The 14,445-nt window shown below is 48.2% G+C and overlaps 1 protein-coding gene across 3 annotated transcripts in view; it reads right to left on the minus strand.

Moving 5' to 3' along the window:
- The window catches only part of MEGF8 (multiple EGF like domains 8), a 298,122-nt gene that overhangs the window by 101,107 nt on the left and 182,570 nt on the right, over positions 1 to 14,445 (minus strand). For all 3 annotated transcript variants that reach the window (XM_078651316.1, XM_078651317.1, XM_078651315.1), the window contains exons 27-28: positions 13,565 to 13,675; positions 4,039 to 4,157 (exon numbers count right to left, since the gene is read on the minus strand). In XM_078651316.1, the coding sequence (XP_078507442.1) occupies positions 4,039 to 4,157; positions 13,565 to 13,675 (230 nt within the window). The remainder of the gene's footprint in view (positions 1 to 4,038; positions 4,158 to 13,564; positions 13,676 to 14,445) is intronic.

The raw sequence follows: 14,445 nt of genomic DNA on the forward strand, positions 1-14,445 counted from the left end.
CCAGGATGCTCGTTTCCGGTCTAGGGAAGACATGGCTTGGCAGTTTGGGCTGGACTGTTCCCATGAGGCACAGGGTCAGACTGATTTGCATGTGGCCATGTCTGAACGGGGGTGGCTGAGTGAGCTAAAGAACGGTGATGGATTAAACCCAGATCAGTTGACTGGGGGTGAGTGTTTGATTCGCTCAAACGCTCCGTCCATCATCCCCTTTTGTATCGCTTTGTTCGCCCTAAGAACACTCCGCTTCCCTAATCGGTAGTATGACGGCTTGGGCCCGGTCATTGCTGAATTGCAGCGGCAGAAAGGCATACTCCTCCCCTTGTCATCTCCAACGATACACGACATGGATTCTTTAAAAACCTCAATCTGTTGCCACATCGCAGACTGCCCCAGAATCTCGGGGTGCATCATAATCAGCTGCAGGATGGGCTCCTCTGTAGGGGAGCAGAAAAGAGGCAGAGAGGCATATGATGCCCGTGTCATCTCTCAGGCGTAGAGTGGCCGGACTGGGTCGAATCCAGCAGGCTTTCTTCAACCAACCGGCAGTCTCGGACTATGATGAGGACCTAACTGGAAATGCCCCGAGAGTGGGAAATGGTCTGAACCCTAAACTTTGAGCAGGACATCAGCGATTCCTCTCAGGGTTCAGCGAAGTACAGGTTTGCTTCATGTTCTAGATCACCTTCAAATTCATAAGGGCACAGCTCGGAAGACTTGGAGCTGTGCACTGCAACTAAACACAGACACACAGCTAGAGAAGATCTGTCAACAGACCCTACAAGGCTTAAACCCTGCAAATTTAGGAAGGGGGATTGTCACCCGGCACACTGGAAAAAAGGCTGAATTTGCTAAGAAAAAGCTTGTCAATTTGCAGGGAAATTTGGGCGCAAACTCCAGATCCACATACAAAGATATGGAAAGAAATAACCCCCCCGTTGACACGCAGTGGTGGTACTTATCCAAGGATCTATCGCCTGTCCAGGATGGAAGGAGGTCACAGTAGTGCCAGACGATGCCATCTACAGGCGCACAGGGCCAATGATCTTCACATCTCCCAGATCCCGCCTGGTGTCTGGGGGGGTTCTAAAGGTGAGGAATCTGCGGTTAAAAGAATGCAGCAGAGTGTTGGGTTCAAGGGTATATGCAACCTAATTCTTGCTAATGTAATCATGCATTCTTCCAGTATACCATTAATGTGCAAGTTTCTAAGTCTTTCAGTTTCCATGATTTCTCAAGGTTGATGGTATTTTTTGTATCTTCTCCCATTATGGCGGCTGCTGAGAGACAGATTTGTTTCCGGATGTGAAGTGATGTCCATGGTCCTGGGATTATTCCCCCGGGCGCGTTACGATGATCCGCCCGCCAACTCCTTCCTGTTCAGGGGCTGAAACCCTCTGCCTTTGGCTGACAAACCTAGGTGCCAGGGAGTCTAGCTCCTAGACAGGACAGGTTTAAAGAGCTTGCAGCTTGTACTTGCCTCGATCTTTGGAGTATTGTTCTAAATCTCAAAGCTCTGCTGGAAGGCATTGGATCCATGCTCCTGTCTGATGGCTGAGGCTTTAAAGGCCGTCTATCACCGCGCCAGGTCCGATGGCAATTTAGAAATGGGCAGAAACACTGCCACCATCACCCCTGGGCCCAAGGCATTACTTACAGTAACAAACCCTAAACCTCATCCATCAGTCGGTGCCAAGCATGTGCCCTTCGGCTGTGTGCAGCTCTCTACATTTACAGCCTAAAAGGGGATATTATGGTGAAAAACAAGTGACTCCCCCTCACAGCAGCATCTGTAACTGTCAGAGAAAGACACACAATACAACTAATACCAACAGCATCTATAAGTGTCCGACAAAGACACAAAACTAATACCAGCAGCATCTGCGACGGTCAGATAAAGACACAAAAATACCAGCAGCATATGTGTCAGATAAAGACACACACCAAATATGAACAGCATCTGTAACTGTCAGACAAAGACACACAACAAATACCACCAGTAGTGCCACTGTAACCTGCAGAATTTGCCACCTTGGAAACAGAGCAAGTTACACCTCATGTGTTAATCTCTGGATGCAGGTAGAGCCGAAGACGTACTGGTAGTTCACCCGCCCGAGCCCACTCCAGCCCTTCCACGCTGCTTCAATGGCACAGCGAGGGTGCAACGAGTGTGCATGGCAATTCAGTTCTGTGCCCGCACTGTCCGCAGGGCGGCTACTTTATGTCTAGGGCTCCCTGTTTTATGGTATTTCTTGTTTGTGACATTTCGGTCTGTATTTACCCATATTTATTTTGGGTTTTGTGAATAAATGTAGTTGAAGCTAGTGCACTTCCACATTTATGCAACCGATAAATGTGCATTCATGCTTGAACGCCGGATAAGCCTCCAATGATAGGAACACGCACAGCTGATAAATCAATGCACTTATATGGAAACATGAACATTGTACTATCAAGGTTGTGCATATCTACTGCTGTTTAAGCCTCTTTACTAAAATCCCATTTTATTAGCCCCTTACCTGCCAATCCGCAGAGTTACTGGCCTGGCAGTCATGACGGACCGCATTTAGAATCTCTCAAAAGAATTCAACATCCATATTTATTCATGTTAAAAAATGAATACAGGAAGAAAAATAAACGGTTTGCTGTATGTTTTTATCTATAAAAATCAGTAAAAATAGAAAACAGGGAGCCTTATTTATGTCTCATCTCCCCCATCCCCTCCCCCTTTCAGCTTCGGTACTCTGCAGTACGGATGTCCTTCATCGAGGCCTCCCATGTACTGCCAGTCATTGGTTTAGTGCATCCATTACCCTTGCAAATATTCTCCCAGGTCGTGTGCCGGAAGGAGGAGGCTCGTTCCCTGAAGTTTGGGCAGCCGGAGGTACTTTCCGGTTATAACCCGTTCAGCTTTTGTAGCGTCAGGGAACAGTGATGCACCAATAGACAGCAATAATCTTAATGTTGAAGGTTTATAAACCATTCATATACCATTCGGTGTCTTGGCGCTACTGTCTACCACAGTAAAAGCAATCAGAACAAGCATTTCCAATGCAACCGGTCTCGCCTTTGGGACCTTATGTGTATTTCGCTATACAGCACATTAGCCTGGGCGCTGAAACATCTACTGTTGTTTAACATGGAGGGAAAGTAAGCACCAAACTGCGTGACACGTCAGGTATGGGAACACATGGAGATAAACCTTGCCTTTCAGCGGGAAATCGTATAGTCCAAAACTCTCTTTTTAATATAAAATCAGGGCCTTCGGTGGTCATATCACTGAAAATACATGGTTTAAAAAAATGATTGTCTACGGGTGCTCGTGGAAGACAATTTCTATGGACTGGAATCTAGAGAATGCTAAAGTGATTCTGGTATTTTTACTGACCTCTGCTGGTCGATATCTATGAAGACAGTTAAATAGAGGCAGTTGAACAGAAAAAAAAGTCCCTAGGCGGAAACAGACAAGTCCTAGGGCTGATCTCCAGAGCCCACAAAGTACATACACATATAACGATATACTAAAGTATAAGTATATGCTAAAGCATATACAAGAGGTCTCGAATGCTCAACCTAAAAATGAAACAAGGGAACCAAAGAGCACTGTTTTTTGTTCTTTCCTAAACTGATACAAATTAGTTTGAGCTCCGAGATGGATGGGCAGAGAATTCCACCATTCAGAAGCTGAACAAGAATACAGGCAAGTGAATACCTGCTAGCGGAAGTGTGTCTGCAATCCAGAGGCGTACCTCAGTAACCTACACCTGCTTATCTTTCTTGTATGCAAACACACTATACTGTCCATCTGGTCAGGTAAACTGCAGCAGTGGAGAGCTGACAGTAAAGATACTGTTTGGCCAATCGCGGGTGCAGATCAGCTGTGGACAGCAATCAGATAAGTGAGTGAGTAATTGGTGCCTGGAGTCTGCCAGTAACCTGCAGATGCACCAGAAAGGCAGAAGTCTTCATACTGCCTGCCAAGACTCAGACAGACATATACCCTGAAGCCACAGACTGCTGAAAACACTGCTCACAGCTCACCTGTACACGCTCCCAAGGACACCCTCTCGCAGAGACATTCCTCCGAACATCCAGAGGGTGGAATCCGGTCCCTCCACCATGGTGTGCCCCAGGCGGTGCAGGAAGCGGCTGGCTGTGTCCTGAAAATGAAGAATAGATTAAAGTAACAGAAGACGAGGGAGGTAGAGCTATTTAATTCAGCTAACAAACATCCCACTAACTTTCTGTTCCCCAATCTGTATGTGCTTCCTCACTTCTATTCTCCGAGTCCCTTTAACGCTTTGCCCCGCTCTGTTCCTGAAGGACAAGAATTGCCCCTCCTCTGACCACAGCCCCTTACTCTCCACGTCCAAAGACCTAACTCTAGCTCTCTGTGATCTTCAGCCCTGAACATCATACCTAAAAGCTCAATTCTACACTTCCAGTCCCTCACTTTGCACCTCTGTCCTTTCTGAACTCTATTCTCTTAATCAGTTGTGCTCTCTATCACCCCCAAGTGGTTGTATGTCAGTACCACACAGGCATTTACGACACCTGCCTTAACAACGTAGTCCAAACTACAAATGCGCCTTTACAACGCATTTGTTTGCCACGCAAGTCGTTACAACGATGACTACGGGAAAGCGCTTAGCTTTGGCATAGTATAATATACTATTCCAACTCCAGTCAGTGCAACAGTACGGAAAGCGTTGGATTTACAGTCCGACATCAGTACAACAATGCTATCCTTAAGACAAGTCGTTGTAGTGACTTGCGTGGTAAAGGAATGCAGTGTAAAGACGCATTCGTGGTTCAGACCACGTTGTTAAGGCACAGCGTGGTTGGCACCGTGATGTAAAGGCTGCTTACCCGCCCAAACCACTCGCACTGCTTCTCTCTACGCCAAGCCCTTTACCTTCAAAATCCGATCTTTTCTGTTCCTTCAGTACAAATCCCTTTTGGGTGGATTAGTACAGACTTCCCTCTCTGCGTATTGCACATGTCTCTTTTTTCAGCATTATGCTTCCTACATTCTCAAGAAAAGGAAAATGCTACTTACCAGTATGCATCTGTTCTTGGCATGTAGAGCTGCAGAGTTACACACTGTGCATAGATCGCCACCTAGTGTTGGGCCCAGATGTTTGCAGTTTGTTTTTCTTGTAGAAAGTCTTTCGAAGTCACGAGATAGGGGACTCCTCCCTTGGGTGATACTGCGCATGGGCATCGGCTCCATCCCCAGATTGTTTTTCGCCATTAGGGAAGTGATGGAGCTAAGAGATAGTGACGACCATGTGTGTTTGTATCTAATGACGATAACACTGAAACAGATAAAGGTAGCCGGGGAGGTGGGTGGGCGTGTGCAAATCTGCAGCTCTACATGCCAAAAACAGATGCATACTGGTAAGTAGCATTTTCCGTTCGAGGCATATGAGCTGCAGATTGCACACTATGCATAGATTGTATAGCAGTAACCACTCTTAGTGGCGACCACCCTGATCTGTTGCAGTTGTTTGAAATAGTGTTTTAAGTACAGCTTGGCCTACAGCATCTTGTTGCTTTGTTTGCACATCTACACAATAGTGTTTTGTGAATGTGTGCGGTGTAAGCCTTGTAGCTGCTTTGCAGATGTCTTCTAAGGGAATGTTCCCTAGGAATGCCATGGAAGCCCCCATTTTCCTTGTAGAATGGGCTTTTGGAGGAATTGTTAGTGTACGCTTAGCTTTATGATAACATATTTGGATACACTTAACGATCCACCTGGCAATACCAGATTTTGATATTGGGTTGCCTTTTTGCGGTGGTGAAAAATATATAAAAAGCGGTTTTGTTTTCCTAAAGCTTTGTGTTCTCTCTATGTAGTATAGTAATGCTCTTTTGACATCTAAGGTGTGCAGAGATCTTTCTGCTACTGTTCGTGGCTGCGAGAAGAAAACGGACAGTTCCACAGATTGGTTTAGATGGAATGGCGAAATGACTTTTGGAAGGAATTTAGGGTTTGTACGAAGAACAACCTTATTGTGATGCATTTGCAGAAAAGGTTCTTGAACGGTAAATGCTTGCATTTCACTAACTCTTCTTAAAGAAGTAATAGCTACTAGGAAAGCCACTTTCCATGTGAGAAATTGCAATTCACATTTATGTAAAGGTTCAAATGGAGGTCCCATGAGACGTGTGAGCACTATGTTTAAGTTCCACACAGCCGAAGGTGGTATTCTTGGAGGAATTATTCTTTTGAGACCCTCCATGAAAGCTTTAATGGCTGGTACTCTAAAAAGAGACAGATGTGGTCTATTTTGTAAGTAAGCTGCAATGGCAGCTAGGTGCAACCTGATAGATGTGTAGGCTAAATTACACTTTTGAAGGTGTAGTAAATGGCCTATAATGAGTTGGATGGACACACCTAGGGGATTTATGTTGTTGTTTGGATAGTATATTACAAAACTTTTCCACTTAGCAGCATAACATGCTCTAGTGGTGGGACGCCTTGCTTCCTTGGTAACATTCATGCACTCTTGAGGGAGTTTAAGATAACCAAACTCTATGACTTCAGGAGCCAGATCGCAAGGTTGAGCTGAGCTGGGTCCGGGTGTCTGATCTCTCCATGGTTCTGAGTTAAAAGATATGGAGATAGGTTTAGCTTTTGATGTGGTACCACAGATATCTGTAGCAGTGTGGTGTAGCAGTGTGGTGTACCACGGTTGTCTGGCCCACGTTGGAGCTACTAGTATAAGCGTTAGCGAGTGTTGTTGCATCTTGCGTACTAGTAAAGGAATCATTGGTAGAGGAGGAAAAGCGTACGCAAATAGTCCTGACCAGTTCACCCATATCGCATTGCCTTTGGCCAATGGGTGTGGGTATCTGGCGGAGAAGTGTGGGCATTTTGCATTGTCGCGGGTGGCGAAGAGGTCGATCTGAGGTTGTCCCCACATTTGAAAGAACGGATGAAGAACTTGTGGATGAAGTTCCCACTCATGCATCTGCTGAGTCTGCCGACTTAGCAGATCTGCCATGGTGTTTTGAACTCCTGGGACGAGTTGGGCTATTAAGAAGCTGTTCTGAGGTATAGCCCACCTCCATATCTGCTGAGCTAGTGGAGAGAGCTGCAGAGAGTGTGTCCCTCCCTGTTTGTTTATGTAATACATGGCTGTAATATTGTCTGTGCGGACTAAGACACTCTTGTTTGCAATTTGTTTTTGGAATGCTTTTAGAGCTAGAAACACAGCTAACAACTCCAGATGGTTGATGTGGAATAGTTTTTGCATTGGTGTCCACTTTCCCTGCGTGGTGTGATGCAGCAGGTAGGCTCCGCAGCCGGAGAGCGATTAGTCTGCTGTTAGTGTAATTTGTGGAACTGGCTCTAGGAATAGTCAGCCTTTTGACAGGTTTTTTGTGTTCCACCATTGCAGAGAGCGATGAGTCCGACTGTCTGCCAACACTAGGTCTGTTAACTGAATCTTAGCCTGGTTCCATTGACGTGCTAGACATTCTTGAAGTGGACGCATTTGCAGTCTTGCGTGAGGTACTATGAATATGCAAGATGCCATCATCCCTATGAGTTGCATAAACACTCGAGCTGGAAGCGATTGTTGTGATTTGAATTTTGTTAGGAGCGTTTGCACACTTGTTATCCTTGCTGGAGAGGGATAAGCTAGTGTTAGTGGAGTATTGATTGTAGCTCCTAGGTACTGTTGTGTGTGCGATGGTAGCAGATGTGACTTGGTGAAATTTACTGTGAAGCCTAAGTTGTGGCGTAACAGTATTGTATTGCGAGTGTGTTGTACACACTGGCTGTACGACTGCTTTTATGAGCCAGTTGTCTAGATATGGGAAGACGTGAATGTGCTGTCTTGAGTGTGCTGCTACCACTGCTAGACATTTAGTGAACACTCTTGGCGCTGTTGTTACTCCGAATGGGAGTACCTTGAACTGGTAGTGCTGTCCTAGCACAAATCTTAGATACTTTCTGTGTGCCTGGTGAATTGGGACGTGAAAGTAGGCGTCTTTGAGATCTAGTGTGACCAGAAAGTCGTTCTGCAACAGGAGTGGAAGGACTTGCTGAAGTGTGACCATATGTAATTGATCTGACCGTATGTAAGCGTTTAGAGGTCTGAGGTCTAGAATAGGTCTCAGAGAGCCGTCCTTTTTTGGAATCAAGAAGTATAGGGAATATACTCCATTGTTCCTTTGATGTTTTGGAACTATTTCTATTGCATTTTTCTGCAGGAGAGAAAGTACTTCTTGTCTGAGCAGCGTTAAATGATCTTGTGACATTGGACGCTGTTTGGGTGGTATGTTTGGGGGGGTAGATGTTAGTTCTAGACAGTAACCTGACTGAATTATTTGAAGCACCCACCTGTCTGATGTGATGTCTTCCCAGGCTGGTAGGTATTGCTGTATCCTCCCCCCAACAGGAGTGGAATGGGGCGGGGGAAGGGGAGGGGAGTCATTGGGTAGGGGTGGAGGCAGAGCGTGAGTTGTTCTTGCCTCTGCCTTTGTTGTTGTTACCGCGGTAACCTCCCCTTTGGTAGCCCTTACTGTAGGTAGACTGAGTGGGGCTTTTGTATCCCGTGGAAGGTGTGTCTGATGAGCACCCTCTGTTTGCGACTGCAGGGCTCCCATAGATTTTGACATCCACCTCGGGTCCAAATAAGTGTTGCTCATCGAATGGTTGATTGAGTATAGTACTTTGGACCTCTGGCTTGAAGCCAGATATACGTAGCCAAGCATGCCTGCGTAGCAGGATGCTAGAATTGACGGCTCTGGAGGCTGTGTCTGCTGCATCTAGTGCACAGTGGATAGATGTGTTAGTGATAATTTTCCCTTCTTGAATTAACTCACTAGCTCTATCTTTAAATTCATCAGGGAGATGTTGCATTATGTCTTCGAGCTCATCATAATGTGCCCTATCATAGCGTGCTAGTAAGGCTTGTGTGTTGGCAATGCGCCACATATTTGCTGCTGGTGGGGAAGCTTCGCCTGATGTTTGAGAGTTAGCTCTCTTACGTGCGTTAGATACGACTAGAGAGTCTAGGGGAACTGGTCCCTTTATATATGCTGGGTCAGATGGTGCAGCTTTATACTTTTTCTCTACTCTTGGGCTTATGACTCGAGTTCTGACTGGGTCTTTAAAGACCTCAGAGGCATGATTAACCACGCCTTTGAGCATTAGCAAAATTGCTGAGGACCTTTGTGCGGTGTCAAATGTGTCTAGCAGGAAGTCCTCCTCTACTGCATCGGAGTGCATGTCTGCCCCATGGTATTGTGCTGCTCTAAGCAGTAACTGGTTAAACCCCATTGTGTCTTCTGGTGGTGAGGGCCTAGAGGGGTATATGTCATCTTGAGGTACATTTGGAACGTCTGGTGTATTATTGTTGTCCCATGGGTCTGGCGAGGCTGGGTGATAATATGGCTCCTCTGGGTTAGCCCCTGTATCTGATATGTCGTCCCCATTATCATCATGTGTGCTAGATGGTGTAGGGGAGCGAGGTGGTGAAATATGGGGGGGGGAGGGATTGGGTGCAGGAGACGGGGAAGGCACATGCATAGGTGAGGTAGCAATGTCCTTCTTTGGAGCCAGAGCTGGTGCCTCTGATGGTAGTTTCTTTGGTAACGTCAATCGACCAGTCTTAGGATCTTTTATGAGAGTCTTTTGCCTTGGGTCTGGAGTAAACAAGTCTCTTTCAGGAGTGTGACCTTTCGGCGTGGAAGCTTGTTTTGGCGCCGTAGCGGCTTCTTTCGACCTCTTATCTTTAATGGGGGAATCCGGGGTCTTTTTCGGTTCCGAAGTCTTTTTCGGTTCCAAGGGTTTTTATCGAGTCCGATACTTTTCGGCTCCGATGTGTGCTTCGGCTCCGGTGCTTTCTTGGGGCCGGAAGCTTTGTGTGGCTCCGAAGTTGTTTTGGGTGCCGAGGGAACTGAGTGTTTCGTCGCCGATGGCTTCGGTGCGGTACTAGATGGTTTCTTCGGTGCCGGTGAGTGTGGGCTGGCACCAAGTGGGGGGTCGACTCGAGCCCGAGTCGCCCGAAGGCTTTATTGACTTCTTGGCCGAGGCCGATGGTGGGGCCATCGAAGTAGTGTCTCGGTGTGCACCCGAGCCAGAGGGCGTGACCGCAGCCTTTTTAGTGTGTGTCGAGGGAGGGTCGACGGTCTTACGACCCGCTGCGCTGGAGTCACGTCCTCGACTTCAGAATCTTCTGCCTCTGAGTTGCTGTTGACGTCGTGCTGTTCTGAGACGTCGACGCCTTCCTGGAAGATGTCGTCCGGAATCGATGCTGAAGATCTTTGAACCATTGTTCTTCTGGCTCTCCGGTCCCGGATAGTCTTTTTGGAGCACAGGCTGAACAGTCCTTGGCTTCGTGCTCCGGAGAGAGGCAGAGGTTAACGACCTCGTAGAGGTCGGTGTGGGGAAACTTCGACGCACATCGAGGACACTTTTTAAATGGCGTCCTTTCCATTAGCTGGAGTCGAGGCCTAGTTGGGCTCGAAGGCCGCAGTCGATGACCGGAATGGACGTTCTTGGCCTTGAAGAGTAGTGTCGACCGGAAAACGCTTTCGAGAGTAGTTTCTTGAAGCCGGTGAGGATTGCGCGCCGATGGTAATCGGTTCCAACAAGGAGCGCTGGAACCACATCCGAGCCCGGTGGCGGAAAAAAACAATCTGGGGATGGAGCCGATGCCCATGCTTTGTATTACCCAAAGGAGGAGTCACCTATCTCGTGACTTCCAAAGACTTTCTACAAGAAAAACAAACTGCAAACATCCGGTCCCAACACTAGGTGGCCATCTATGCAAAGTGTGCAATCTGCAGCTCATATGCCTCGAACATGTTTTTTCATGGATCTCTTCATGATACGTGTTGGGCAAAATTACCTGAAGTATAAAAGTAGCAAACTATTTTGACCTAATGTTCATAAAACTGGCATCACAACTGTGGAGTATGTTAACTGCCCTACATTACAGCAGGGGTTTCCTAAACTGACAAATGCTGGAAAATCATGGTTTTCCCATTTCTATATGCTCCTTTATATGCAGTTACATTACAGATCAGTAAAACAAGCACCGGCAAAACCATCATACCTGCCTTTAATGTGTCAAAGGATTTGACCACAGGCGATCCCAGATGCTATTTACATGGTTTGTACACACAAATGTTGTTTATCACATGAAAGCCATCCCTACTGACTTTGCCAATGATGGTGAAAAAAGTGCAGAGCATTCAAACGTCAAAATGATACTTTGCCGAGTGCACTAAGAAATCCTTCCACTAGTCCTGCCCGCTGCTGAGGCCTATACAGATTGTTAAAAGGCCCTGAATCGGAGTGCGGCTCGGGCAAATAACGAGGGAGAGGGCCTTCAAAACCTGGGATAGAGAGCCTCAGAAAAACTGGAAAGTGAGACAGAATTACATTTAGGAAGAATCACCTGAAGGTGGGAATCTTTTGTGGCAGAGAAATGGGCAGTAAATGCCACAAATCACATCCTTTTATTTTATCGTAGAATCCACACAAATTGCTGTGCTCCAGTCTTCAAATCAAAACAAAGACATTGTAGAAAGGAAAGTAAAAGAAAAAACAGCAATCTTGAAAGGAATCCGACGTTAAAGTATGTTACAATGTACGTCGATTAGTATAGCCCATACTACCCTCAAATACGCGACTGCACTCTGAAGTCTAAAGTTAGTGATGAAAGGGAAGGGCTGAGTGCTGGACCGGGAAAACCGAAAGACATACTTTGCGGCTGCCCTCCTCATCAGTGCTGCCGCGACAGAAATACAAACACTGAGAATGATATACCCACTGAAGACTTTTTAACAGCATTACAGTGCTGTGTGTGTACCTGAAAGGTCTACCACACTCCCATTGTAAGCTTGTTGATAGTCCTTCTATAGGCAGCCATAGTGCTGCAGGCTCAGGCAGCTGGATAAACAAAAATAATCACAGCTGCGTGGACAGGAAGCACCATTTCTATGGAAGCAGAATCCAAACCTGTAGTCTTGTGCCCCAACATGTGGGTGGAGCCAAAGCCTTATAGCTCTTTTAAGTGGTTCATTCAAAGTCCAGTGGCAGCTGCACTGTCTCGCCAGAGCTAAAGGCCTCAAGACACGTCTACCCTTCATAAAAGAATCCATTTCACCACGCAACTCATACTTCCTTTTCTCTTACTTCAAACCCCCTACCCTCACCTGGACTGCTCCCCCCGACTCACCGCAGTGCGCTGCGTGTCTATGATGGTCTCCCAGACACCACCCCCCCTTCACCTGGACTGCTCCCCACCGACTCACCGCAGTGCGCTGTGTGTCTATGATGGTCTCCCAGACACCCCCCCCTTCACCTGGACTGCTCCCCCCCCCCCGACTCACCGCAGTGTGCTGCGTGTCTATGATAGTCTCCCAGACACCCCCCACCCTCACCTGGACTGCTCCTCACCGACTCACCGCAGTGCGCTGCGTGTCTATGATGGCCTCCCAGACACCCCCCACCGTCACCTGGACTGCTCCCCACCGACTCACCGCAGTGCGCTGCGTGTCTATGATGGTCTCCCAGACACCCCCCACCCTCACCTGGACTGCTCCCCACCGACTCACCGCAGTGCGCTGCGTGTCTATGATGGTCTCCCAGACACCCCCCCTTCACCTGGACTGCTCCCCACCGACTCACCGCAGTGGGCTGCGTGTCTATGATGGTCTCCCAGACACCCCACCCTCACCTGGACTGCTCCCCACCGACTCACCGCAGTGCGCTGCGTGTCTATGATGGTCTCCCAGACACCCCCCCCTTCACCTGGACTGCTCCCCACCGACTCACCGCAGTGCGCTGTGTGTCTATGATGGTCTCCCAGACACCCCCCCCTTCACCTGGACTGCTCCCCACCGACTCACCGCAGTGCGCTGTGTGTCTATGATGGTCTCCCAGACACCCCCCCCTTCACCCGGACTGCTCCCCACCGACTCACCGCAGTGCGCTGTGTGTCTATGATGGTCTCCCAGACACCCCCCCCCTTCACCTGGACTGCTCCCCCCCCCCCCCGACTCACCGCAGTGCGCTGCGTGTCTATGATAGTCTCCCAGACACCCCCCACCCTCACCTGGACTGCTCCTCACCGACTCACCGCAGTGCGCTGCGTGTCTATGATGGTCTCCCAGACACCCCCCACCCTCACCTGGACTGCTCCCCCCCGACTCACCGCAGTGCGCTGCGTGTCTATGATGGTCTCCCAGACACCCCCCCCCCCTTCACCTGGACTGCTCCCCACCGACTCACCGCAGTGCGCTATGTGTCTATGATGGTCTCCCAGACACCCCCCCCCTTCACCTGGACTGCTCCCCACCGACTCACCGCAGTGCGCTGTGTGTCTATGATGGTCTCCCAGACACCCCCCCCCCCTTCACCTGGACTGCTCCCCCCCCCCCCCCGACTCACCGCAGTGCGCTGCGTGTCTATGATAGTCTCCCAGACACCCCCCACCCTCACCTGGACTGCTCCTCACCGACTCACCGCAGTGCGCTGCGTGTCTATGATGGTCTCCCAGACACCCCCCACCCTCACCTGGACTGCTCCCCACCGACTCACCGCAGTGCGCTGCGTGTCTATGATGGTCTCCCAGATGACTTTGCCCGAATCCAGGGGCACGCTACAGTCTGCACCAGCGAAACCTTCCCGACAAGTGCACAGACCCAGGCTCTGAGGAGAGAAATGTCGGAAATCGCAAGTTAGGAACTTTCCAAGCAGGTATATGGGGCAGCATAGCAAAACATCGCAATCAAGCTTAACCATAAAAAGGAAAAGTTACTTACAGGTAACAAAGATTCCACAAGCAAACATTTTAAATTGAGGTGCTTAGAATACTTCTTTGCCAACATATCACTATTACCTACTGACGGTCGCCATTAGGTAGTTATAGTTAGGATCTTGGTATTCAAAAAAATGTTTTTCTTTTCCAATATCTTTGGCGCCGTTTGACGAATCTTCTGGCCCACTCACTTCAGCTACTATGTTGAATGTTTCAGGCGGATTAGTCAAGCGGGGGCCGATAAAAGGGCTGGGGGGGGCAAAAACGTGTTTTCTCTAGGTTAATTTCCACAGGAAACTTTAGACACGTCTACAGCCCAAACTGCTGAACGGAATTACACCAAATTTTGCAAAAAGTTAGCTCTTGCTTCAATAAGCACTCTTTTTGTTAAATGGTGTAAATCAGTTCAGTAGTTCCTGAGTAAACATTTCTCAGATATACAAACATGGCCGCGGAGGATCTGCGAACCCTCCCGATCTCAGGGTAGAAACGCCCTGACCCGCGGTAAAAGCGGATTGGCGTCTACAAGGAATACAACATAGAATTTACAAACTGGGGTGTTGCTGCACCTGATTTTGAGTGATGGACTCAAGGCGCCTGGATTTATCATGATCCGACCGTTATAAAAAAAAACCTGGTTTAAACAAATTGGACAGGAAAT

Source organism: Lissotriton helveticus, chromosome 7 (genome assembly GCF_964261635.1).
Source record: "Lissotriton helveticus chromosome 7, aLisHel1.1, whole genome shotgun sequence".
Lineage (NCBI taxonomy): Eukaryota > Metazoa > Chordata > Amphibia > Caudata > Salamandridae > Lissotriton > Lissotriton helveticus.